Consider the following 25,441-nt stretch of genomic DNA (forward strand, 5'->3'; position numbering starts at 1 on the left):
CGAGGCACAGGCGGACCGGGTTAGACGAACTTATAAGACCCTCTACTCGGCCACAATGCTGCAGCAGTGGCAATGCAAGACCAGGAAGCAGGGAACAAGCATTAGACGGAATTGAACTGTCGAAGCAGAAACTAAAGGACCGGAGAACAAAACCGGGGCGTAACAAAGGAAGGCGAAGGGCTGCTGGGCTCTGCTGGGGGTGGTCCTGTGCGACCGGGGAGGCCGAGCAGGGCTCCAGGCTGGAGGACTCCGCCGCCGCCACGGCCCTGCCGCCAGTCGCCGCCATTCTTTCCTTCCACTGCTCGCTGCAAAGGTCGTGCGGACAAAAGAGCACCAGCGGCAGCGGCGCAAGTCGGTGTAGTGCGGAGGTTATGCGCCAGAAAAAGGATGAAATGTGCAAAACATACTCGAAGCGATTTTTTTGCGGGAATCGATAGATTTTGACCTCCTCTTTCATATGAGTCGAGGGGTCACACTGGGAAATCGCGGGAACACCCCGAAAAAGCGGGTTGCATATCTGCACGGGGCACTGCCACATTTTGGATTGAAATACCTTATAAATCGGGAACTATTTGATGCAGCGTCTTGATGAAAGCTGCGAGGCGTTAAGAAAACATAGGAGATTGAACCCTATTAGTTTCAGCACTCTGTTGTAAAATTTGCGACTCGCAGAGCCGATAAATTAAATGAACATCACGGTTCAAAACAAGAAAACTGCGATTTACTCGAAATTTTTTAAGTCGAATGTATGGATTGATTAGCACCAATGGATGCGCGCTTTCATTTGCATTCACATCAGCGTTTAAAATTTGGGGGTCGTCGCATTGGATCTCGAACGGCAGCGCTTTGAACGCCGCCAGGCGGGGTGCGCGCGGCTGCGCGCGGCACCCGGCGGCCAGTACAGCGGGTTGCCTACCCGATGTCCCCGTAAGGCGCCGTGTTAACTTCATCCCTTCATAACGTTTTTCCTGGGGGATAAATAAATGCCTTATTGGGTCAAGAGCCATTCTTTTCGGCTCAACTATGCGTCTACTGAGTGGAAAATTTTAATTTGTAAATGGTAAATTGACTTCACTTAACACCAGATCCAGCGGGTGCGCGACCTGCATGCGTTTTCTCGGCCAGCCGGCATGTTCCCTATGTCAAGTCTTCCGAATGCGATTCCACTCCGTACACGCATAGTTGAGACCCAAAGAAAGGCTCTTGACCCAATAAGGCATTTATTTATCCCCCAGGAAAAACGTTATGAAGGGATGAAGTTAACACGGCGCCTTACGGGGACATCGGGTAGGCAACCCGCTGTACTGGCCGCCGGGTGCCGCGCGCAGCCGCGCGCACCCCGCCTGGCGGCGTTCAAAGCGCTGCCGTTCGAGATCCAATGCGACGACCCCCAAATTTTAAACGCTGATGTGAATGCAAATGAAAGCGCGCATCCATTGGTGCTAATCAATCCATACATTCGACTTAAAAAATTTCGAGTAAATCGCAGTTTTCTTGTTTTGAACCGTGATGTTCATTTAATTTATCGGCTCTGTGAGTCGCAAATTTTACAACAGAGTGCTGAAACTAATAGGGTTCAATCTCCTATGTTTTCTTAACGCCTCGCAGCTTTCATCAAGACGCTGCATCAAATAGTTCCCGATTTATAAGGTATTTCAATCCAAAATGTGGCAGTGCCCCGTGCAGATATGCAACCCGCTTTTTCGGGGTGTTCCCGCGATTTCCCAGTGTGACCCCTCGACTCATATGAAAGAGGAGGTCAAAATCTATCGATTCCCGCAAAAAAATCGCTTCGAGTATGTTTTGCACATTTTTGGTGCATAACCTCCGCACTAGTGTCCGAGGACGGCGACGTCCGAGGCGGCGGGGCGGCGAGGCGGGGAGTGGAGGGGGCGAGGCACAGCAAGGCGGGCACAAGGGCCGAGACCGCCCTGTCCCTGTCCGGCCTGGCCGGCCATTCAAAAAGCCTGCGAGCCTCCGCGACACAAGCGGGCCACTCCGGCGCCACGCAAAAAGACGAGGAAACTGCGCCGACCCTTGGCCGAGGCCGCGGAGGCCGCCGTCGGCGAGTCAACGGCAAGGCCCGCGAGACCCGCTGCCCGGCCCGCCTCCAAGACCTCTTCCAGGACGGCCCGTCCTTGCGCACACTTCCGCGGCCGCCTCGCCAGCGCCTCGCCCGGCACTCCGCTCATTTGGCGGCCGGGCGAACCGGCGAACCACTCGAAGCGAGATGGAGCTCCACGGCGCACAGTGGGCCAGAAGACCGGTGGACGCGGCCAAAACTCTAGACGCGTTTTGAGCTCCAGAGTCGCTAAATAGGACTCGGACCGAACGTGTGACCCCACCAATGGATTGCTCTCCGAACGAGGAATCCATTGGTGGGGTCACACGATCGGTTCGAGTCCCATTTAGCGACTCTGGAGCTCAAAACGCGACTAGAGTTTTGGCCGCCTCCACCGGTCTTCTGGCCCACTGTGCGGCGTCGGGGAGACGGGGCCGACGCGGCGCCCTTCCCGCACGCAGCCTGCCGGCCGCCACGTCCACCGAGACAAAGCGACGGCGCTTCGTCAGCGTCACGACGTCACGACGCCGAGCCCCGTTCGCCGCCCTCGACGTGGACGCGGCCGCCGCCGCCACACGAGTGCGGCTCAGCCGGAAGGATCACTCCCGCGCCGCAATTATAAAGTCCTTTCGGCAGTTATTAGGATAGGCCCTGCTGCCGCCACGCAGACCGCGAGCAAGGTGAGGTCGCCGTCGTGGCGGCGCGGCGGCAGCAGGGCCTTATCGACGCGGCGCGCGTTTGCTTGTGTCGCCCGCAGGCCCCGCAGGCCCCGCAGGACGCAATGGTACGCGCGCCGCAAGATTACACGCGGCGCGTGACTCAAAGACAAACACATGACGCGGCGACGCGGCGTGCAGGGCCGAGAGTATGAGGTGAGGTGTGCGGGGAGGTCCCGGACACCGTCTTGCAGACCGTCAGGCAGCCCCAGCCAGGCCCCATCATCGTCCCCGCCTTCCTGGCCTTCCAGGCCTTCCAGGCCGGTGCACTCGAGCGGCCATTACCGACGCTAAAATTTCAGCCTCCCGGCCCACAGGCCCCGGGTCCAATATCGCCCCTCCCGCGCTCGGGCCGGGGCCGCCGGGGCCGGGAATTTGCCCCCTCGTTTTTAAGTCCCTCTTTCCCCCACCCCTCCCTCCACTTCCTCCATTCCCATCCGGCTGCTTCCTAAGGAAATGAGCACCTGGCGGTCCCTGGTCCCTGCACACTGGAGAGTCGTTTTCGTCTCGCTCGCACCTGCGCGGGACGCCGCGCGAGTGCGAGAGAGACAGAGCGACGAAAACGACTCTCGGAGTCAGTGTGCTGGTCCCCGGCGGGCACGGCTGGAGGGCGCAGAGCGGCAAAGCGGCGCTGGCGGCAGCGTCCTTGTAAGGAAGCACACGCCGAGGCGCTCGGCCCAAAGCCAGGTGCAAAATCCGCGCCAATCATGCGCCGACCTGCCTCGCCGGCCTGGCCAAACAGACTGGCGAAACCACGCAAGGGCTGACTTACATTTGCACACTGACAACCGTCGCATCGGTCCGCCACTAGAACACACACACATGATTGCCAATACAGGTGGTATACAGGGTAAGATGTGTGCGAATCGGATGAGGCTGAGCAAACGTCCGCGGAGTGCTAACGTTTGGCTGTTGACTCGGAACGTACCGCTACCCTAGCACCCCCGGAGTGCCAATCAGCCCCCTTCCCAGAAACACAGCGAGAGTCAACACCCGGCCACAATGCAGCCCCCGCGAGGCGCCGCGACGCCGCGAGGCGACAGCAAGCGACCGCCAAAGCCCGCCCGACCACAAAGGGGATGACTAGGGGGTTCGAGGGGGAGTGGGTGGGGCGCACAGTGCCCCCGACAGGGCCCCGGCAGGGCACGGCGAGGCGCCCCCACAACCCCGGGCCGCGGGGCCGAAGGGCCGACCGCTACACTGGCAACGGACCGCGGCGCCGTCGACTGCCCTCCCCGTCGTGCCGTCCCGTTCAGAGTTCGGAGGAGGAAACGTCCGCGACGTTGCCACGCCGCCGCGCCCAGCGCCCGGGCCGGGCCTCGCGCAGCATGGCGGCGACGCGGCCTCCGAGCCGCGCGGCAACGTCGCAACCTGCCTCCTTGCAACACACGCGTCCGTCGTTGCCGGGGACGGGGACGTCGTCAACGTCGTCGGCCCGGACTTTCGGCGGCGCGGCGCGGGCTGCAGCACGCCGCCGTCGCGACGCGTGAGCACTCAGGTGCGGCGGGCCGCGCTCACACCGGCTCATACATCGCGCCGCTAGCTGCCGGAATCGCTTTTCCGAGGGATCGTCTCGTCGCTCTGTCTCTGTCGCACTCGTGGTGCGGCAATGCGGCCCACAGGAGTGCGACAGAGACGGCGCGCCGACGAGCCTCCCGAATCGCTCGGCCAGGCTCGGCAGGGCCGCCAGGGCCGCCAGCAGCTGATTGCCGAGGGGAGCGCGGGCGGGGCGGCGGCGGAGCCAGGACCCTCGCCCTCCCCGGCCCGTCCCGTCGCACCCGGCAAAAAAAGGGGTACGGAGCGCTCAATCGATTCCCCGAGATAATCCCGACGGCGACCTTCCTTCCCTCCTCCGCCACCCCCGCCAATAACCAGGCTCGCCATTTATTGTTCCGCCATTGTGCAGTCCTCGGCCGGCCGTCCAGCCCGGCCCTCCCGTTCAAGTCCGTCGCGGTGCGCAGCTTGCGCAGCGCGTGCCCGTCACGGCAGTCCAGGCTCGCGGCCCGCGCGGCCCGGCCCCGCTGCCAGGCCCTTTACATGCAAAGGAGAGAGAGGGCCCGCGGCGTTGCCGGACCGTGCGGGGCAGGGCCATGGCAGGGCCATGGCAGGGCCATGGCAGGGCGCGGCGCGGCACGCCACGGCAGGGCCACCCACACCCCGCGGCGCGGCGAGCCCTGCGAGCCAAGCACGGCCAAGCGCGCCGCTCCGCGCCGGCAACGTCGCGCCACCTTCGCAGCGCCGGTCCAAGACATAGAGAGAGAATATAATCATGAGATCAACGCCTCTTATTAAAATTTGCATCCGTTCGTTCCATTTCCGATGCGCCCCTCCACGCAGACAGGCGGCCGAAGGGGCAGCCGGCCGAGCATGCATAATACACGCGACACTCCCCTGCGAGGCAGAGCTAGGCACTGCCTAGGCAGAGCGAAGGACAACAGGAAAAAACGGAGAGCGTCGCGCCACCTGCAGGCTCATTCCCAACAGGGCTTTCGTCGGCCTGTCCATGAGTGCGAGAGAGACCTCCCACTCAGTGTGCTGCCTCGGGCCTCGGGTTCCCACATTTACTCCAGTGACACTGACGCCACCGGCCGGCCGCGGCCCCGCGACGGGCGTCCGTCGAGCGTTCACCCCTCCATCGCTCGGCCTGCCCCGGCCACGCCAACAGCGAGCAGCGCGTCGATACATATCGAACACGGTCGCCGTGGCGTCCGTGACGGCCGTGACGCGTCACAGGGTTGCCACATCACCGGGCGGGTAGCTCTGAATCCAACGAGACGACGCGCGGCTTGGCTCGAACGCCGCCACCGGGTACTACCTGGTACCTCGCGGACCCCTCTCGACGCGCCGGTCGTTTGCCTCCCTGGCCGCATCCTGGCCCTGGCCGTCAAGGGCACGACGACGACCGCCAAAGGCACGGCGCGACGCAGGCCCCACAACAACAAACGGGCCTCGCCGATCAAAATTACCTCTCCCGGCCCAAGAGAGAAATTTCCCCGCGCGACTTGGCAACGTTGCAGAAAGCGGCAACGCCGCCGGCCCGCCAGAGAGCTGCAGGCAGGCCGAAGGCAGGCCCTGCAGGCTCAGCAAGCCGAGCACGCCAAGCCAGGCGGACAAGACGGGACGGGACTACGGGACGGGCCCAGGGGCCGACGGGCCCACGGTGCAGAAGGGAAGGGAAGGGCCTGACCGTCAGGGAGGGAAGGCAGCAGCGCCAGGCCCTCGGCTCGGCCAGGCCGCCAGGGCAGTGTAGTGGCGTCGTGGGGCCGTCCGTGGGGCCGCGTCGGCCAGGAATAGCCAACCCTGTGGATCCGCAGGGCTGCGCGGGGCCTGGGCAGGGCGCAGGGTCGAAGGGCCGCAGAGCCACGTGACTGGCCGCGAGCCTTCGACGCGCCCAAGCGTTCCCTTTCTCCAATCGCCCCAATCCTCCATCACGGGTTCGAGTCCCGAGCCAGTCATCACAAAAAGAAGCTGGCAGCCTCCTCGATACAAGAAGAAGCCTTTCTTGTCCACACCCCTCGACGCTGCGGCGCTGCAGGTGAACCGAAGGCAAGACCCAAAGCCTGCCTGCAGTCCCCTCCACCGTGACCCCGCACTACGCCAAAGGTGACCTCCGCAGCCCCGCCCCCGCCGCCCTCCTCTTCCAGGACGATTGGGAGTCCCACTGTGCACGCCGCCCTGAGCGCCAAAGCCTCCTTTTGAGAGAAAGTCCGCGCCTTCGTCGCCGCCGGCTGCACCAGCTGCAACTCAGCATTGCTCTCCGCATTCAGACGACGGCGGGGTCTTCGTCGGCCGCCGGACCCAAGGGCAGCCGCGAGGTCCCCGTCGACGACGTCCCGGCGAAGGCGCCGCGTCGGCACCGAGGCCGCGGGGAGAGCGTTCGACGGGGACCTCGGGGAAAGCCGTGGAGAAAGCGGTCGAAGCCGGCCGGCCGGACCGACCAGGCGGCCCGCGCCACGCATGGAAAAGCTTACGGACGGTTTATCAGCTCTGGAGGCAGCGCGTCGCGCGACCCCGAAAAACAGGAAACTACTGGCAAACCATCGGGCGATTCGCTGAGACGTCGAAACAGTCCCGGCAGTTCCGCCGACGGCAGCGCGATCGCAGCGGAACGCGGCACATCCCCACAGCGCCGCCGCCTCGACCGCCGCCACGCACGCCAACAGCCTGGCCGTCGAGATACCCATCCCCATCCGGAGAACAGCGCGTGCACTTGGCTGTACTTCCCGCGTTTGTCTTTACGACGCCAAGCTCCCCGCCGACTTGACGCAGCTTCGCCTACACTGCCAGCCAGCCTCCCGGCCGGCCAGGCCTCGGCCAGGCGCACGCGGCCAGAAGGGTGCCTACACTGCTCCGCGTTCTCCGCGTCAAGGTCAACCGGTCCCGAGTTTGACGGCCGGGAATCAAAAACCCGCTAATAAATGCAGGGCCCCTACCTCCGCGTGCCGACGGCCCGGCGGCCAGGCCAGGCCGACCATCATCGCCGGCAACAAACAAAAACAGCCTCTTTCTTCACCTTCTTCCCCCGGGGTCCACCAAGACGACCACGTCGACGACGCCCGTGCGTCGTGCGTGCGCGCCGCGGCCCCCCACGGCCCCGCCAGCCCCGCCGGCCCCGCCAGCCCCGCCCCGAGAGCGAGAGAGAGAGAGGGAGCCGTCGATCAATAGGCCACCCGCCCTTCCCCACCCCGTCCGGATAGGCCGCCCCGCCCCGCCCCGCCGCGCCTCGCCCCGCCACACGGGGCCACACCCCGAGGAGGCCAGTAGTACCAGGGCATCAACAGGTCCGTTGAGGCAAGGCAAGCGATGCCTGTGTGCCTGTGCCCAAGCAATCCGAGGCCGGGCGTGGCACGGCGTGGCACGGCCAGTCAACAAGACAACGTCACATACGCGTCAGCCAAGTCAGCCACGCCGGACCCGTGGACCAGACCCGCGCCTCGCGCCACCGCAGAGAGTACGTACCAGTGCCCCGCCGACAACAAGCGGACGGTCCGACAGACTGCGGGACGGACGCGGCGGGAGGAAGCGGCCAAACAAAAATAAAACGGACCAAAGTCACGGTCTGCAACGTTTGGGCCACGCCAAGGGAGGTGGAGGGGAAGGGGCCATGGTCCGACGCGCACGGTCCGAGTATGAGAATGTCGGCGGGCGGCACAAGTACGAAGTAAACCCTCAACGCGGGCCTCCGCCACGCACAGTGGGCCAGAAGACCGGCGGACGCGGCCAAAACTCTAGACGCGTTTTGAGCTCCAGAGTCGCTAAATAGGACTCGGACCGAACGTGTGACCCCACCAATGGATTGCTCTCCGAACGAGGAATCCATTGGTGGGGTCACACGATCGGTTCGAGTCCCATTTAGCGACTCTGGAGCTCAAAACGCGTCTAGAGTTTTGACCGCCTCCACCGGTCTTCTGGCCCACTGTGCCACGCCGCCACGACGGCCTGGTGCCGCGGCCGCACTCCCACGCCACCCTTTCGGCCTCTCCGACTCCGGCACTCTGGCAGTCCGGCACTCCAGCTCCAGCAGGACGACTCGACTCCTGGGGGACGAGTCCAGAGTCCGCTGCTCGCCGCGCGGCCAGCGCAGCCTAGCGCAGCCCGGCCAGACGAGACGGAACCAACTGCCGGAACCCCGGAGGGGAAGCGGCGGGGAGGGGAGGGGAGGGGGCCGAGAGGGGGCCGCCATCACATCCTACAAACACGCCACGCCCGGCCACGCCGGGCCACGCCCCCCGCGGAGGTTCAAACGCCACGCGGTTCCAGGCGCACCGACCCAGGCCGACGACACGGCGCGACGCGGCGCGGCGCGGGGGCGGCCCGAAATACCACACAAAGACAGACGCCGCCAATCACTTTGGCAGCAGCCGCGCGCACCACTTCCGCGGCCGGGGGCTCCGTCTCCCTCGCACTCGCGGGGGGCCGCGGCGTCGGCGCGGCGTCGGCATGCGAGAGAGACAGAGACGGGCGGCCGTTGGACGGGGCCCAAGGCTGGCCCTGGACACGCCGAGCCCGGCCCAGCCCAGTGTAGTGTCACACCGCGGCCTTTCACCCGGCGTCCACCTGGCAACGCCGTCACTCCGTCTCTCTCGCGCCTCGGCGCCACGGCCCTCTAGGCCCTCGAGTGCGACAGTGACAGAGCGACGACAGCGCGGCCGAAGTGCGCTAATAATACATGGCGGCACACTTCATCTGCTCCGCCACGCTGTACGCTCCGAGCAGAGTGACAGCGTGGCGGCCGTGGCCGCCCACCAACACACAGAGAGAGGGACGGCGAGCAAGCCCCGACTTGCCGGGTTCCCGACTTCCGACTTTATCAAAGAAAGATGAAATCCTAGAACTCCGTACTGCGTCAAAGATGGGTCGGACAACGACACGACCCGACACGACTTTTGCTCGTCGTTCCCCCCAAATCAAGATAAACTCGCGGCACAGGGGGAGGGGGAGGGCTATCGCGACCGACCGCGCGGCCCGCAAGGTCGGTTTGTCCCCCACCCCTTTTTGGCACTTCAGCGGGACCAAAATCAGACCCCCACTGCACCAGGGCCCAATCCATACACAGTATACAGAATGAATGTGAAAGAATGAATGAGTAAACGCGAATCGGCAACATTGTGAATGCACGACTAGACGAATTAACGACCGAATGAATGAATCAGTGCACGGCGAAAACGGTTCCCGGTTTTCCCAGAGACCCCCCTGGAAATCACCGGTGTCTTCATCATAGGCTCGCTGGAGAGACCAGGAACCGATTTTGCCGTGTGAATGGATGAATGAACGAGCCCACGAGGCTGTACGAATGAAAGGCTGAATGAGCAGACGCCTCCGCGACGGAAAGACTAGCATACGGACAGCAGACTGATTCCGAGAGTCGTTTTCGTCGCTCGGTCTCTCTCATGGGGCATCCCCTGTAGGAGCGAGAGAGGCAGAGCGACGAAAACGACTCTCGGAATCAGTCTGCGTCGGAAGAACGAACGCACAGCCAGACACGACACGGCCTGGGTGCATTCGGGTCGGCGCGCGCCATGGCGCACGCCCCGCCACCGTCAGTGACCTCTTCGTGACGAACCTTCGTCCGACTCGCGGCCCGGTTGGCGAGGGCGGCGGCGAGGGCGGCGGGGTGCCGGTGGTGTGCGCCAAGTACGATAAATAATGGTGTACTCCACCCCCGCGCCGGTCGCGCCGCCGCACTGGCAGCACGCAAAGGTGAGGCCCACCGCCACCACGAGGAGGAGGAGCGTCCGCGAGCGCTCCGGACGGAAGCGATTTTTAGGGGTCGCTCTGCCTCTCTCGCACTCATGGGGCATCCCGGGTAGGTGCGAGAGGGACAGAGTGACTTTCTAAAATCAGTCTGGAGGCCGTCTCCTCGCGGTGCGGGGTGCGGCGAGGCGGGGTCGCAATGGACTGCTGCGGAGCGCGGCCCGGCCCCGGCGACGCCGACCCGGACGGGTCCGACCCTTCGCCCGTGTCCGTGAGTCAGGGAGAGCGCGCGTGTGTGTGCGTGCGTCAGTGCGACGCGGAATAGCAAGCGCATGTCTTCATCAGCATCCGCCATGCCAGCGCACGGCGCACGCACCAGCCGACGCCTCCGCCGGGATTCGAACCCACCACACCCCGCCGCAGGGCGTGGCACTGCAAGCGGCGAGGCGCGCAGGGCGGGAAACCCCTTCCCCCTCCACTGCTCCCGCGGGCCGAAATTATCGGAAAGTCATAATGGCGCACTAGAGGGGCTGCTGGCTGCACCCTCATCGGCCATCGGTGCAGCCATTCATCATCCTCGTCGTCCGGAAGGCCCTCCGCGACACCGCCGGGGGCCTGCCGCCGCACAGTGGGCCGGAAGACCGGTGAAGGCGGTCAAAATCGCGTTTTGAGCTCCAGACTCGCCAAATGGGACTCGGACCGAAAGTGTGACCCCACCAATGGATTGCTCTCCGAACGAGGAATCCATTGCTGGGGTCACACGCTCGGTTCGCGTCCCATTTAGCAACTCTGGAGCTCAAAAATCGCCTTGAGTTTCAGCCGAAGGCGCAGGTCGTCTGGCCCACTGTGCGTCGATGCTGCTGCCGCGCGCTGTTTAGCCGTTTTCCGCGCATTCCAAAACGAGCGGCGCCGAAAGGCCGAAAGTGGGTCGAACGTCGTCGAACCCCCGGGCCGTGGCGGGGCGGCCGTGGCGGGGCGGCGGGGCCCACACACGGTGCTGGCGCGCTGGCGGTCATCGGCGAGTTCAGTCGGCCACGGCGCCACGGGCCAATCCCGATTCAGGTCCTCGCGGTCCTATCTTATCGGCCGGCCGCCCCCACGCGATAACAACCACACACGGCACTCGACGGCCGCATCGGCCACACGGGGATCCTGTGCGCCGTGCGGGCTGGGCGCGCAGCAGGACCTTCCTGGCCTGTGGCTTGGCCAGCTCGGCCGCCACACACGCCACGTCCGAAGCACGCCACACTAGTAATTTTACAGACAGCAGGCGGCGTCCAGGCCGGTCTTCTGGTGGTGCTGGCCCCGCCGGGTCCGCTCCGCCGGGTCATCGAGACGGGCGCCATCAAAGGCAGCCCCGAGCGGGGTAGGGGGCTCGGCGTTCAGCGGCGGAGCGGCGGACGGGGTTCGAAGCCGCGTCCCCGACGGACGGTCCCCGACGCAGCGTCGCCAACGGCCCAGCCACAGCCACGCCCAGCATAGCTCGATTCCTCCTCGCTGTCTCTCTCGCACCAATGCGGGGCGCCCGACGAGTGCGAGAGAGACAGAGCGACGAACACGCCTCTCGGAGTCAGTCTGCAGCGCGGGGCTCGGCCTGGAGGCGCCTGGAGGGCTGCAGGCGATAGGGGCTCGGGATGGGGGCTCCAGGCGAGGATGCCAGAGTCCGGATCAATCGTCCGGCATGCGACTTGGACACAGCAGCGCGCGGAAAACAAACCATGATCAACTCGACTTTTATAGCCGGTAACATCCACGCGAATCATAAAATCTGCAATCTCCTCGTCGTCCGCGACTTCCGCCAGCGCTGACCAGCCTCACCCCTCCACGCACTCGCGCATTCGTCTGTATCTCTCTCTCTCTCCGAGTGGAAATTCATTACGCGTCCCAATCAGAGAGCCCCGCCGCGCAAACACGAACCGTGACGCATGGAGTTTGGGGCCCGCCAGCCCCGCCAAAGAGAGAGACAGAGAGAACAAACATGGCCGCCAAGCAAACAGCTGACCCGCAAGGCCAGGCCACGCCACACACCACACAGCGCCTCGCCTATTGCCTATTGCATTGCACACACGTGCGTCCAGCCGACGCAATCAGTGTGTTCGAATCCCCGCGACCGCCATAGGAAGCCAAAGGGTTCAATGCGAAGTACAGGCGGCGGGGTCAGGCCGTCAGGCCCCTCTTTCATGGGATGCACGGCTGGCTGGCTGGCTGCTCGGGGGGCACGCCACGCCACGCCACGCCACGCCGGGCCGAGCAGGCCGAGTCGGCCGCACAAAGTCGGACAGAGTCTGGACCGCTGGCTGGCCTGGCTGGCCTGGCTAGCCGCTGGATAGCACGGCGACCGGTTCAAGCCGGATGCAGTGTAGGCAGTGTAGCAGTAGGCTGGACCCGTCGGACGCATCCCCGTTCAATCAGCACACTCATTCCGTCGTGCTGTCTCTCTCGCACCCGTGCGGCGTTCCGTGTGGGTGCGAGGGAGACAGACCACGAAAACGCCTCTCGCAGTGGCGCGGCGCCGCCGGCGCGGGGTGGCCGTCGACGCGGCGGTGTCAACGTCGCGGAGCACGGCGTCGTCGTCCGCGGTCGTCGTCGCCACGCTCCACATGGCTCCGCCACGCTCAGAAATAGCAGCGGTGGCGGCCGTCTCCCACGTCCTTGAGAGCGGCAGAGAAAAATGGTCGGCGGCGAGTGGAGGCGAAGCAAGAGCAGGAGGCAGGCCGGGCGCATCCACCATCCACCATTCCAGGCAAGGCGCAGTGCTGCCCGCCCGGCTGGCTGGCTGGCTGGCTGGCTGGCGCTGCGGCCGGCCGGGCGAGACGTGGCAACGCCGCAGCCCAATCGTCCGTCCGTCCGTCTGCCTATCCGTCCGTCCGTCCGCTGCGGCATGGCGAGCGCGGGAAGGAACAAAAAGGCCCCAGCAGCAGCAAAGGGCGTCCGGATTTCACAGCGGTAACGACCTCCTGCATTTCAATCTCGAGTCACAGTGCATGCAGTCACACTGCTGTGACAGTGTAGTTACAGTCACACGGCCGAATCGCACTCACAGTGCAATCGCACTCACAGTGCATTCGCACTCACAGTGCATTCGCACTCACAGTGCATTCGCACTGCTGTGACAGTGTAGTCAGTCACACGGCCGAATAGCACTCACAGTGCATTCGCACTGCTGTGACAGTGTAGTCACAGTCACACGGCCGAACCGCACGACACACTGGGCCAGAAGACGGGCGGAGGCGGTCAACATTCCAGATGCATTCTAGATGCGCTAAACTGGACTCGAACCGAACGTGTGACCCCACCAATGGATTGCTCTTCGAACGAGGAATCCACTGGTGGGGTCACACGTTCGATTCGAGTCATGTTCAGCGACTCTGGAGCTCAAAACGCGTCTAGAATGTTGACCGCTTCCACCGGTCTGATGGCGTCTTATGCTTCGTCGCGGCGAACGGACCAACTACAGTAACAAGCAACCCAAATCTAGAGTCGGCGCAACCGCGGCCGCGCAAGATTGTCCATCTAAGATGAGGAGGCGGAGGGCGACGCACTAACAAGCCGAGCAAAAGCGGCACAAAGTGGTGGAAAGAAACGGCGCGGCCCTCTAGGCCTCCAGGCGGGCGGGGCGAACGGCACGGAGGCCGCGGGGCTTACGACACACCAGATAATCCAGTCCGAGACGACGGCGGACGGCACGGCGGCGAGGTGCTGCTGCTGCTGGTCGTGGTGGCCGAGGTGTCAAAGGGAGACGACAAAGGAACACCTGACTGGCGGGGCGGGGCGGGGGCTGCGGTGGAGGTGGAGAGGTGCCTCGCTCTCAAAGGGGCGCGGGTCATCGCCTCACCTGCGCGAAGACGAGCAAGACGGGCGGGGTTGCACCCAGAGAGGACGGAACAGAGAGGTATAACTGGGATAGGGCCCGCTCCGCCAATTTCCGAACCTCGCGGGGCGCGCGACCTAACACGGTAGCCAACCTACGACACAAAAAACTTCATTTCTGTTGGCGCCTTTTGCCCGACTCGCAATCATTTTCAAAATCTCTTAATAGCTATCACATTTGGCAAAACAGGGATAAAAGATTGAACGTTCGTTTAATAAAAATAAAGGTGTATGAAATATTATTTTGATATTCGTTGAGCCAGCCCTGCTCGGGGCCTCCCGAAGAGGCTTCGGCTCCGAGCCGACCGCCACTTTGTTGCAGCAGTAGCGCGCTCGTGTCGTGTCTGAAGTTCGTTGGTGTTGTGTTCGTCGTTGGACTTGTCTTCATTTTTGCTGCGGTAAGTATTTTAAGTCTTTGGAATTTAGTCCTTAGTTTCCCTTTTTGAAACTGCTGTACTGCGAATCCCTCTCCATTCCTCGGCGCCCCCGTTAACTCGTTTATGTAATGAAATTCGGCGATTGCCGAAATAGGCCTTGGCAGCCGGCTTTGCCGAGTGATGGCGTCCATTTTGTACTTAACATTTTGTGATATGTTTTGAGTTTTTCAATTCCGTGGAGTTTTCTCTATCTTATATAGTCCCTCCTCAATGCATTATCTATAATCATAGTAAGTTTTTCGAAGTGTGCAGCGGCCTCAAGTGACTTTGCGGCCGAGTGGCCTATACTCATAACCTGCACTCCTTGCCCTGTTGGTCTCTTGTTTTGCTCAAGTGAAAAAAGTAATCACTTCACTTTTTAAATACATTTCCCAGATATATCAATTTGTGGGTAAAAGTTGCTTTCTATTGCATTAACTCATTTACAAAGAGTGGGGCCCCACCTATTTTAGTTTCTGAGTTATGGATGTTTACGTTAACTTTTGGTCGATTCCCCCCAAATTCTCCTCACAACACAGAAAATGGTGCCCAGCCTTCAAATTGTAGCCTTTATATCTCTTTTAGTATTAGATAAAGATGGTGCTTTCCCTTTTTTAATATACCTTCCTTTGTTTTCCTGAAAAAATAACACATAAGAACAAAATGTGGCAAAAATATCTCAAATTTGAATAAAAATTAAACCAAGAGTAGTAAAGTAGCTTTTACACCTCTTACTGGGCTTATATTTCCTAATCTTTTTCCTTTCTCTGTAAAAGTTCAAATGCCAGAATCTGCAAACTGGGTACCTTTTCATTTGTCACAGGGAGAATTTGGGAGAATCGATTAAAAGTTTGCGTAAAGCTCCATATCACAAAGACCAATATGAGCTGGGGCCTTCAACTCAGGGATTGAATTCATCTATTAATGGTTAAATTTTAGCCACACAATGAACTTCCTGTCACAAGTATTTTTAGAACTTTACAATGTACTTAATATTTTTGTATCTTTTGTTCCAGATGACTCTTGTTGAGGCTTGGGGTGATGACTTCACCTTCCATTACTCCAAGGGGATGTAGGTGTTACTGGAGGCTGTTGACTCTATTCCGTCCACCAATCTGCTCTAAGTGGTACGTTCCATTATCGACTTAGTTTTCTCACTGGCTCTTCCTTTCCCCCATCGTCTCTTTGCTAATTTCTGTCTCTTCTTTCTTTTCAGATTGATGATGTGTTTGGCAGGCTTCCCAACTGATCCTTCCGTTTAACTTGTGACTGAAGATTTTCAATTATTGATCTGTGATGTAATCTGTGATAAATGTTTTCATTTACATGTAGTATTTAATTTAAAATTTTGACTTAATATTATCGGTTATTGATTTGTGATGTATCTGTGACAATTGTTTTCATTAAACATGCATTTAGTTTGAAAATTTCATTTTCATTCCACAAGCCTCCCCCCCCCCCAAAAAAAAGGCGTGGAGTAAGCCAACAAGCTATTTTCTCATTGCTGTAGAACAGTGGAAAAGAGCAATAGTGATCCGAAAACAACACCAATTGGCACTCGAAGCAGCCCATTATGCATCTCAAATACCAAAACCAAAATAATTGGCCAGGATTAACCACAATTCAATCCAAAAACCTGGGTACCGGGCCAGCCGCCCGGCCGCCAGGCGGCGCGACCGCGCATTCAAACGAACGGCGCGGCCCGGGCCGACCGGGCCGTGTCGAGCTCCAGCCAAAAAGCGCGCGACCGCACCGCCAGGTGCGCTACTGTCGCGCGACCGTCCGCCGGGCCCGACGAAATTGGCGGAGCGGCTTAGCATGGGAGTTATACCTCTCTGTTCCGTCCTCTCTGGTTGCACCACCAACACGCACTTGCCTTTTCGTCCGGGGTTGCCCCCGTTCGTTCGGGGTGCCCGCACTGCAGACGGAGAGTCGTTTTTGTCACCCTGTCTCTCTCACACCTACGCGGCACGCCCCGTGAATGCGAGAGAGACGGCGCGACGAAAACGACTCTCGGAATCAGTCTGCGGTGCCACTGGTCCGCCCTCGTGATGGCGGTATTCAATCGGGAAACCTTTCCGACGGAACAAAGACGGACGCGCTGCCGCCGTGTCTCTGGCGCGCTACGTGACGGGCCAGACCGCGGTAGGCCCCTCCACGCCCTCACCCCCTGCAACCCCGCGCCCCTGGACGTGACACCCATGGCCAATTAATCCCCCCTCCCCCTCCCCTCGCAACGCCCTTCACTGCCCTGCGCACAACACCCCCTCCTGCTGCAAGTCTTTCACCCACTTCGGCAAACACGCGGCGGTGGCGGTGCTCGCCGAGCTCCTCGACACTGTACTACGCGGGCAACGCGGGCGTAGCGAGGCGACGACAACCCGGGAACAGATTAAACGAAATAAAAAGTGCCAAGTTGGGCCTGGCGCCGCAGCCGGGCGCCATTCAGACACTCGTGCGCTGCTAAAGCCGGCCGTTGGAGTACCATTGTCGCCGAGCAGGGCAAGCAGAGCCCGTCGCCGGTAGAACGGGGCACAGCCAGACAACCAACGCACCTAAACCCCGACCCGGCCACCACAAGCACCAGCAGCAACCCGATTCCGAGAGGCGTTTTCGCCGCTGCCTCTCTCGCACCTACACGGGACACCCATGAGTGCGAGAGAGGCAGAGCGACGGAGACTCTCTAAAGCCAGCCTGCCCGGCGGGCTATTTCCACGCCACGCCGCGGGCGGAGTGCGGGCCGCCAGGACAAGCTCGCCTTTCAGCCCCTCGGCTGCACCGCGCGGCGTTCGGCGTCCAGGTGCACCTTGGCCGCGGCCGCCATCTTGTGCTCCGCGCCGCGCACCGTGCCCCGCGGCACCGCCACGCGGCACGGGGAGGAAGTAACTCAGAAAGCGGGCAACTTTTTCCCGACTCGCCTTCCGTACTGCCCACCCACCCGCCGCGACGCCACGCCAGGGCCCGCCCCTTTTCGAGAACCCAAATACCGCGCGCAACCAAGTTTCTCCCTAAATAACAAGTACGCGGGGGGAGGGGAGGTAGCGACGCGCCACCGCGCCGTGCCGGCCGAACTTGACGCCCAACTTGAGGGGGCGCGGCGCACGGCGCACCTCTTTCGCGGGACGGCATCCCCCCGAGCGCACGAATCGCGCCACAGTTTCGGCCTTTGGCGCACAAGTTCGCGCTGCAGCAGTTTCCCATTGCTCCCCGCGACGCGCCGCGACGTCCACTCGTCATCCCGACGGAAGCGCGCCGCCAAGAGTCGCCCTGGAACCGCCAGCCAGGCCAGGACGGCGGCAAGGACGCTCAAGCCACAAACGCCGGTCTTTTCCAAGGTTCAGGAAACCCCTCTCGACACGCCGGCAGCTCAAAAACCCCGGCCGCCGGAGCGCGAAGCCTCGCCGCACCTCGCGGCGATGTTCTGTCTCTCTTTCTCCCGGCCGGTCCAATCAGTTCCAGCGCCGGGCTTCGCTCCTCCACCTTCGCCCACTCCTTCGCCTTCGCCACCACGCGGAGAAGAAAACGAAGCCCGCGCGGCGTGCGGCCGTGCGGCGCCAGCGCTGGTTGTAGGCCACCCCCAGCCCCGCGCTGCCCAGCGCCTTGGGGAGGCCGTCGACGCCAACCCCTGCTCGCCCACGCGGGCCGCGCCAGCGGGCTGGTCTCTCTCTCTCTCTCGCACACCAGCGAGACGCCCTGCGAGAGAGACGCAGAAACGACGAAAGCACTGTTTGGAATCATCCCGCAGCCTCTCGCTAACTGTCCCCCTGGTTGACACTCCCAGAGTCGTCTTCGTCGCACTGTCTCTCCCGCACTCATGGGGCGTTCCCTGTGGGTGCGAGAGAGACAGAGACGACTCCCAGTGTGCTGGTTGACACATGGCCGCGCGGGCAACAACCGCGTTCGTCCGGCCGGTCAAGCGCCGCCGCGCCGCCGACCGGAGACTCTGAGCTGGGCGTCGAACAGCGAGCCCCGCGCACAGAGGGTTTTAAGGTTTAAGGTTGGACGTTCAACAAACGGCTCTGTCAAGCATGAGCCTCTCACTGTTACTTAGCGAGGTTGATGAGCAACACAGGGGGCCCTTGGAGGCGGTCAAAACCGCGGACGCGTTTTGTGCTCCAGAGTCGCCACATGGGAGTCGAACCGAACGTGTGACCCACACCACAGAATAGCTCTCCGAACGAGGAAACCATTGGTGGGGTCACACGCTCGGTTCTAGTCCAATTTAGCGACTCTGGAGCTCAACACGCGTCTAGAGTTTTGGCCGCCTCCACCGGTCCACTGTGCGCCACACCGCCGCGTTCAAACCGAACCAAAGCAAGCCAGGCCAAGCCAGGCGCGCTGATCAGGCAGCGTTACGTATTCCACTCCATTCAATCGTTTCGAGGTCAATACCAAGGCGTCATCAAGCGTGCAGGCGGACAGGCCGCCAGGCCACGGCGCCAGCGGTACCGGCGGCGCGGGGCCACGCGGGGCGGCGTGGAGCGTGGAGCGCGGCCGTGGCCCGAGCCGGACCAGGCCCAAAGGAAGGACGGCGTGCGTTGCGCAACCTCCAAGACGCCGAGCACGCCGAGCAGTGGAGTGGCGGCCTGGACGAAACGCGGCGCAAGGGCCCCGCCGCCACGCCGCTACGCGCCGCAAAATGGATGGGCAGAATGCAATGGCCTTTCGCCAGCTTCAGCGGCTCCAGCGCGGCCGCACTGGCGCTGCCTCTCTCGCACCCTGCAGACCGCCACACGACAGAGACGGCGAGCACTGCTCGGAATCGGCCTGCGGGACAAAGTGCGCCGCGCCAACTATGCCGCAACGGCGGCCAGCACGGCCAGGGCCGCGGGCACCTCCACGGTTTCCACCGCGAGTTTGAACAGAAACAACAACAACAACAATCGGGAGCCGGCGCGGCGCGGCGTTCGACAGGGCGGGGGCGGACGGGAATGTCGGGGAAAGAAAAAGGGAAACAGTCAGCAGCAGGAAGTGTGCAGGTGGCCGAGGTGGCCGACGTGGCAGCACAACGAGGCCCAATCGATGAAACGCCGCCAGCAGCGCCCTCGCACGCGCACCCTGCACGCACCTCGGACGAACGGGGAAAACTAAACAAAAACCGCCCTGTTTACTTCACTCTTCTTTCCGGGGTGTACTAACGCCGACGCAGTCGTGCCGTTTGACGCGGCCCAGAATTCTCGGGGACGCCGCCAAATTTTTCCCTCTGCCCGCCCGCCACGGCAGCGTTCGGCGAACGAGAGCGCCGCCGCCAGCGCCGCGGGAAAATGCCATTTCCTACTTGTAAATCCAGGACGCCTTAAAAAAAAAGTCCAGAACGTAAAAGCAAAAACCATCGATTGCCGGAGAGGGGGAAAAAACGGCAGCGGGGAAAATGGTCGACCGGGCTGTAAAAACGAAATGCCGCTTCGCTGTGCTTCGCTCATTGGACGCCGCACAAACAAAGCGCCAAATCAGAGCGGCTAGGCTCTTTAATTACTGCGGCGCCTAACTTACTTCGAGAGCAAGCGCCACAAGAGCGCCGCCAGCCCGGCCATCCACAGTGGGCCAGAAGGCCGGCGCAGGCGGCCAAGACTCCAGACGCGTTTTGAGCTCCAGAGTCGCTAAATGGGACTCAAACCGAACGTGTGACCCCACCAATGGATTGCTCTCCGAACGAGGAATCTATTGGTGGGGACGCGCGTTTGATCCGCGTCCCATTCAGCGACTCTGGAGCTCCAAACGCGTCTAGAATTTTTGCCGCCTCCACCGGTCTTCTGGCCCACGTCCACCCGCAATGGCGAAATGACATCGCCACGCGCCACGCCCGCGCCAAAAATAAAAACCCCCAAATGAAATTTTCCAGCGCCGGGCAAGGGGGGCAAGCCGCAGCCAGCCAGCCAGCCGGGCAACCAGTGTGCGCGCGCGGCGGAGCGGCGACGCTGCAGTAACGAATTTGGGCCCTTCGTTACGTCGACCCCTTGCTTGTTCCGAGGCGGGGCGGGGCGGGGCGTGGCGCGGCGCGGCCGGCCGGGTAGGGCATGCTCCGCCAAAGGTGACCCTGAGGCGACTTTGGTCCGCCGCTGTTCCATGTTGTTTCCAGCGTGGCTCCAGCCCAGCGCTCAAGCAAGCCAGCCAGCCAGCGAGCCTCACCTCGGGCATCTAGTGACGGGGCGGAATCCCTGGCGAACAACCCTCGTGCCGCGCAGTGCCGCGCAGTGCCACGCAGTGCTACACCAGTCTCATTCCTAGTCGTTTTCGTCCGCTCTGTCTCTCTCGCACTCGCGGGGCGCCCCCTGTAGGTGCGAGACAGCGACGAAAACGACTCTCGGAATCAGTCTGCAGTGTCGCGGAAAGCGGGCCCAGAGAAATCCGTCGCGTCGCCAGCTCGGCCTGCCCGGCCGCGTCGCCGCGTCCCGGGGGCTTACGGGGCCACAATGGCGGGTACGGCGGGGTGGCCGCTACGTAAGCGCGACCCGCGAGCGCAGAGCGCGCAGAGCGGCGCGGCATTGTAACGACGCGAGCGCGGCGAGCGCTCCGAAAGCCCCTTCGCCATTTGGGCGGCGCGGACAATAACGGGACTGGCACGGCGGCGTGGCTCGGCCGCCAACTCGGCGACACCACCCGCACGGCCTGCACGGCCTGCACGGCCCGCACCACGGCACGGCGCCATTTAGTAGCCATTTCGAGCAGCATTTCGAACGGCAGACAGATTCCGAGAGTCGTTTTCGTCGCTCTGTCCCTCTCGCACTCATGGGGCGTCCCGTGTGGGTGCGAGAGAGACAGAGCGACGAACACGCCAGCAGAGCTGGCCGTCCACTCCTCACGGAGAGCCTCGTTCTCATTTTCAGCGGACTATTCGATATTTCTCGGGCGTTTGCATTCTAGGAGTGAAACCAATTCTTCGTTCTCAGAAATTGCCGATACTGGCTTGCTCCAGCCGCGGCGGCTGTCGCCGAGTGCAAACCGCATGTTCGTACGAGCAAAACGACACTAAAGAGACCACAAAAGAGGGGAAAGACACCGGGTTCGAGTCCCCGTCGGGGCCCGGCCCGTGTGTTCGCTAGTTCGCTATACATTTTCAAGACCAACTGCACGCGGACGGAATTCAGAACGCGACCGTCCGCGGCCAAGCAGTCCCACCGAAACCGAGGAACGGATTTCAAATGTCGGACTGCCGAACCGGAGGCGCACTTGGTTCAAAAGCATTCCGCGACCCGCGCGCCGCGGCCCCGGGTTCGATCCCCGCGCACCGCACTCGATACCGCCAAGTCAAAAAGAAATCGGATGCAACTCACCTGTGTAGCTGGGAGCGTTGCGCATAAGCCATGGAGGACGGTTGCTGGATAATACCACCATGGTCCAGGTGCACTACGGTCTGTTGCACCGTTTCCATGCTCCGCGGAGGCGGGCCGGGTGGTGCACTCACACTTCACAATGTATCACCGTGAGCAAAACAAAATTAAAACAAAAAAAATGTTCACCTCGACAGGGTGGAAAAAAAAGGAGAAAAAACGCTCACAAACTTCCCAACACAAAAAAAAAAGAAATAAAAAATATTGGGAAGATTTTAAATCACTGCCAATGAACACTTTTTAAGCACTTCATTTTGATGAAAGCTTCTGTACAGTTGCATGTCTTCTTTATCTCTTCTTCTTGCGAGAGCGAAGATGGCACCTAGGTGCCATGGTAGTGGCGATGCTAGCTGAGGCACAACATGCTGAGGCCCATCCTGCCGGTGATGTCTTGAAACATGCTCTGGTGGAGTTTGAGGCACATTCGGAGGAAAGCTGCAAAACAGAAGAGAAAAACACAGTTAGGCTTTATAGAACATAAAGAGAATGTCATATAGAGACCTATATAACATTTACGTCACTTGGGAACCAACTTTGCACATTTTTCTTGTTACTGCTAAGTTCACCATTACCACCAACTATTATAAACCACAGTTGAGGCTTGGGTATGGGAATGAGCAATAACAAGAAGGTAGAAAATGTACAAATTTGAATGAGCCAAGTAGTTGTAAAGAAATTGTCAACTAAATGAAACATATTGTTGACTTAGAAGCACCAATATGTTTTCACAATACTTGTATAAGACTGGTGGATTCTGCTTTGGAATTTTGTAGCTTTGCTACCTCCATTCAGGGGAAAATTCTCCATTTAGAATGATAGATGGTTATAATAAATGAAACTAACCAAATAACCTGATATATTGTTTAGGTAAACAAGAAACAAAATACAGAAAATCCTACTCTGTAAATTAAAGCAGATATTTATGAATGGAACTGCCCACCTCTTTATTCCAAGCTAATCTAAACATCTGCTAAACTCTACATATTAATTCTTAAAATGTAAGTCTACAATTACGAAAATTTACTATTGAAAAGTTAGTGGTTGTTCATTTGCATCATGAACATGAACACTATTACAATTATGACCCACTTGCCAATTTAAACACTGACCAGAGAGAGAATATTTACATGGAAATGACCAGCCATCAATTAACATATACAGAGCAGATAAATCTCATATTCCAACACATCTAGCGCTTATTCGTGAACTGCAAATACACACTTATATAGTAAACTTGAACAATCAGAGCCACCAAAGAAAATCTGCTACGATACTTCACAAGCAGCAGCCCATACACAACATGGTGCTCTTAGCACACACTCTTGGGTTAGTCTATAACAAAAGTGTCCGCAGCCAAGACGTTACAACTCAGACGCTAAGGCCCACTCTCAGCGGAAACCTGCCCAGATCTCACCGTAGAATCCCACATCACCCACAGCGTACTGGCTGTACCTGGGACAAAGAGGGGCACAACGGTGAGGTTGAGCAGCTTGTGCAGGCTTCCTGCCCAGCCCAAGAGGCTGCTACTGGCTCCCTAACCTCTACAGCCTCTGCAGGCTGTGGGCTGCCTTGGCTGCCTTGGCCTGGCTCGCTCTGGCCTGCTTGTGCTTGCCTCTGCCTGGCTCGGCTCTGCCTGCCTCAGGCGCTGGCTGGGTTGGGCGGTCGGGACGGGACCGCTAACCTCACATTCCCACTGAACAGGCTTGGCTGGGCTGCTGGGGCTTGCAGGGCTGGCCAGCTTACACTGCGATTCGTCCTGCTTGTTCAGGTTGGGTACTGGGTAGGGCCAGGCAGGGCCACGATGCACGAAGCAGCTTGCTCTTGAAACACTCGGGGAACTTGGTTGCACCTTGACTGCATTGCTTCCACATCACCACAACCACTTCACTGTATCAACATTCCACGCTCATTTTTCTCCCCAGCTTCGGCAGCAACATTTACCTTGAACACTTGAACAGGGCCGCAAGTGCACTACGCCACACTTTTAACACAACATCCACTTTAGTCCGAGGGCACAGGCACTCAGGACGAACTTCGCATCGGTCCGGTCAGAAGGTATGTTGTTCGCTTCACGTCGCGAGAGCTCCGCACCCGTACTCGTGCCGACACGACAGACACGACCCCCGCACACACGCGCGAAAACTTGCCGATTAAACTTGCATCCCGTTTCAATTAAATTCGTTAAAGTCATTGAACTAGCGCTAGAAACGGAACGAACGGCACGGGCCGTGTTTAGAACAGCCAGCCAGCCAGCGCTCGGCTCGGTTCGGTCGGTTCGGCTCGGCCAGAGCTCGGCTCGGGCTGGCTCGGCTCGGGATCGCTCATACAGTAGGCTCGCAAACAGGTTCCGGGCGAGTCCAAGTGGCGCTGGGCTGGAGGGGAGGAGGGGAGGGGGAGGGGGTGCGAGGGGGACCGCGGCGGCGCGGCGGGGTGGAAGTGGGGGCAGCGGGGCGCAGGCGAGGGGCGAGGCGCGCGGGCGCGGTGCCGCGCTGCGCGAGGATCTGGCATCAATGGAAGAACGTCGCGGTGGTGGCTGCGCGGCGGCGGTGGCGTCGGCGGCTGCGGGGGTAGCGTCGACGTGGCGGCGGGGGTCGCGGCGGCAGCGGCAGCGGGGAGGGGAGGCGCGGGGCGGGGCGGGGCCGCGCGGGGCTGGGTTGGGGCCCAGAGAGCGGCCCAGGGCCCTGCGAGCTGCGAGCCCACGCCGGCCCGAGAAGAGCGTCGTCGTCGTCGTCGTCGCTGCGAACGGCAAATTTTGAGCGCAAAAGGCACCTAGAGACGGCCGCTTCCTTTATCTATGGGCCGGCCTGCCCGGCGTGGGCCGGCAGTAACAATGGACCGACGGACCGACCGAAAGTTCAAGTCAGCGGCGATATAAAAGCGCCCCGTCCGCGACGGGCCGCCATTCGCCATGGGCGACCTGGGCCCTTCGAGCGCTGCCCCGAGTCTTTGACGCCAGACAGAGTCAGGCAGAGTCCCCGTCGCCGTGTAGCCGCCAATCGGGCCGGGCCGGCTCAAACGAACGGCACACTGCCGCGCCGCCGCGCCACGCATCGGCCTCAGCGCCGCGACAAACAACAAGCAGCCGCCAACTGCGAACCAAGAAAGTGAACACTTCCTCGTTGCTTATCTCGCCAATCGACCTATCGGTGGCACATCGATGGCGCGCACATGCCGCTGCTTTTCAGCGCGAGCCTGCCGCAGCTTTGCGCTTGGAAGGCACTCGGAGGGCCGAGGGGCCGAAGGCTCGCGGAGACCGAGCCCCATATGGGCCCAGTAGGCCGGAGCAGCAGACTGATTTCGCGAGGCGTTATCGTCGCTCTGTCTCTCTCGCACTCATGGAACGTCCCTTGTAGGTGCGAGAGAGAGGGACTGACGAAAACGCCTCTCCGAATCAGGCCCTGCTCCAGCTGGCTGGCCTAACACGCCGCTGAAGGCGCTCAAGGCGAGCGGCGTCCTGGCAAGGCGTCCTGGCGCGGCGTCTTCGCGCACCCCCGTCACCTTAATCGTAAAGCCTGGCGATAAAGCCGCGCGTCCTCACGCATCCTGCATGCCCCATTGGACTATCTGCGCTGTGACCCGCCGAGCCCGGGCCGCCGTGCCTTGCGCCGTGCCCGCCCGAACGGCGCCAGGACAGATTGCCTCTCGCCTCTTGAATTCTCTCTCCGCGACATTGCTGCAAGGTTATCTATGCGTCGCCGCTGCCTCGCGCCCCGAGGCTCGGCCCGGCTCTGCCCCCGCACGCACACAGGCACACACACACACACACACACACACACACACACACACACACACACACCACACACCACGACACCACCCTCCGCACAGATACATCAGGCGGAGGATGTCGTCTCC

The 25,441-nt window shown here is 61.1% G+C and overlaps 1 protein-coding gene and 1 long non-coding RNA gene across 2 annotated transcripts in view; one reads left to right on the plus strand and one right to left on the minus strand.

Moving 5' to 3' along the window:
- LOC117642070 (nuclear receptor corepressor 2-like) overlaps positions 1-23,930 on the minus strand; it is a 46,329-nt gene extending 22,399 nt beyond the window's left edge. Inside the window, exons 1-2 of the mRNA XM_034379877.1 lie at positions 23,531-23,930; positions 21,533-22,024 (exon numbers count right to left, since the gene is read on the minus strand). Of these exons, the coding sequence (XP_034235768.1) occupies positions 21,533-21,630 (98 nt within the window). The 5' untranslated portion in view covers positions 21,631-22,024; positions 23,531-23,930. The remainder of the gene's footprint in view (positions 1-21,532; positions 22,025-23,530) is intronic.
- Positions 13,857-15,685, plus strand: LOC117642071. Its single transcript, XR_004587530.1, has 3 exons — positions 13,857-14,240; positions 15,275-15,385; positions 15,475-15,685. It is a non-coding gene; the product is annotated as an uncharacterized LOC117642071 (long non-coding RNA).
- Positions 23,931-25,441: the final 1,511 nt, after the last annotated feature.

The sequence above is a fragment of the Thrips palmi genome, unplaced genomic scaffold, assembly GCF_012932325.1.
Source record: "Thrips palmi isolate BJ-2018 unplaced genomic scaffold, TpBJ-2018v1 HiC_scaffold_16, whole genome shotgun sequence".
In the NCBI taxonomy this organism is placed as follows: Eukaryota; Metazoa; Arthropoda; class Insecta; order Thysanoptera; family Thripidae; genus Thrips; species Thrips palmi.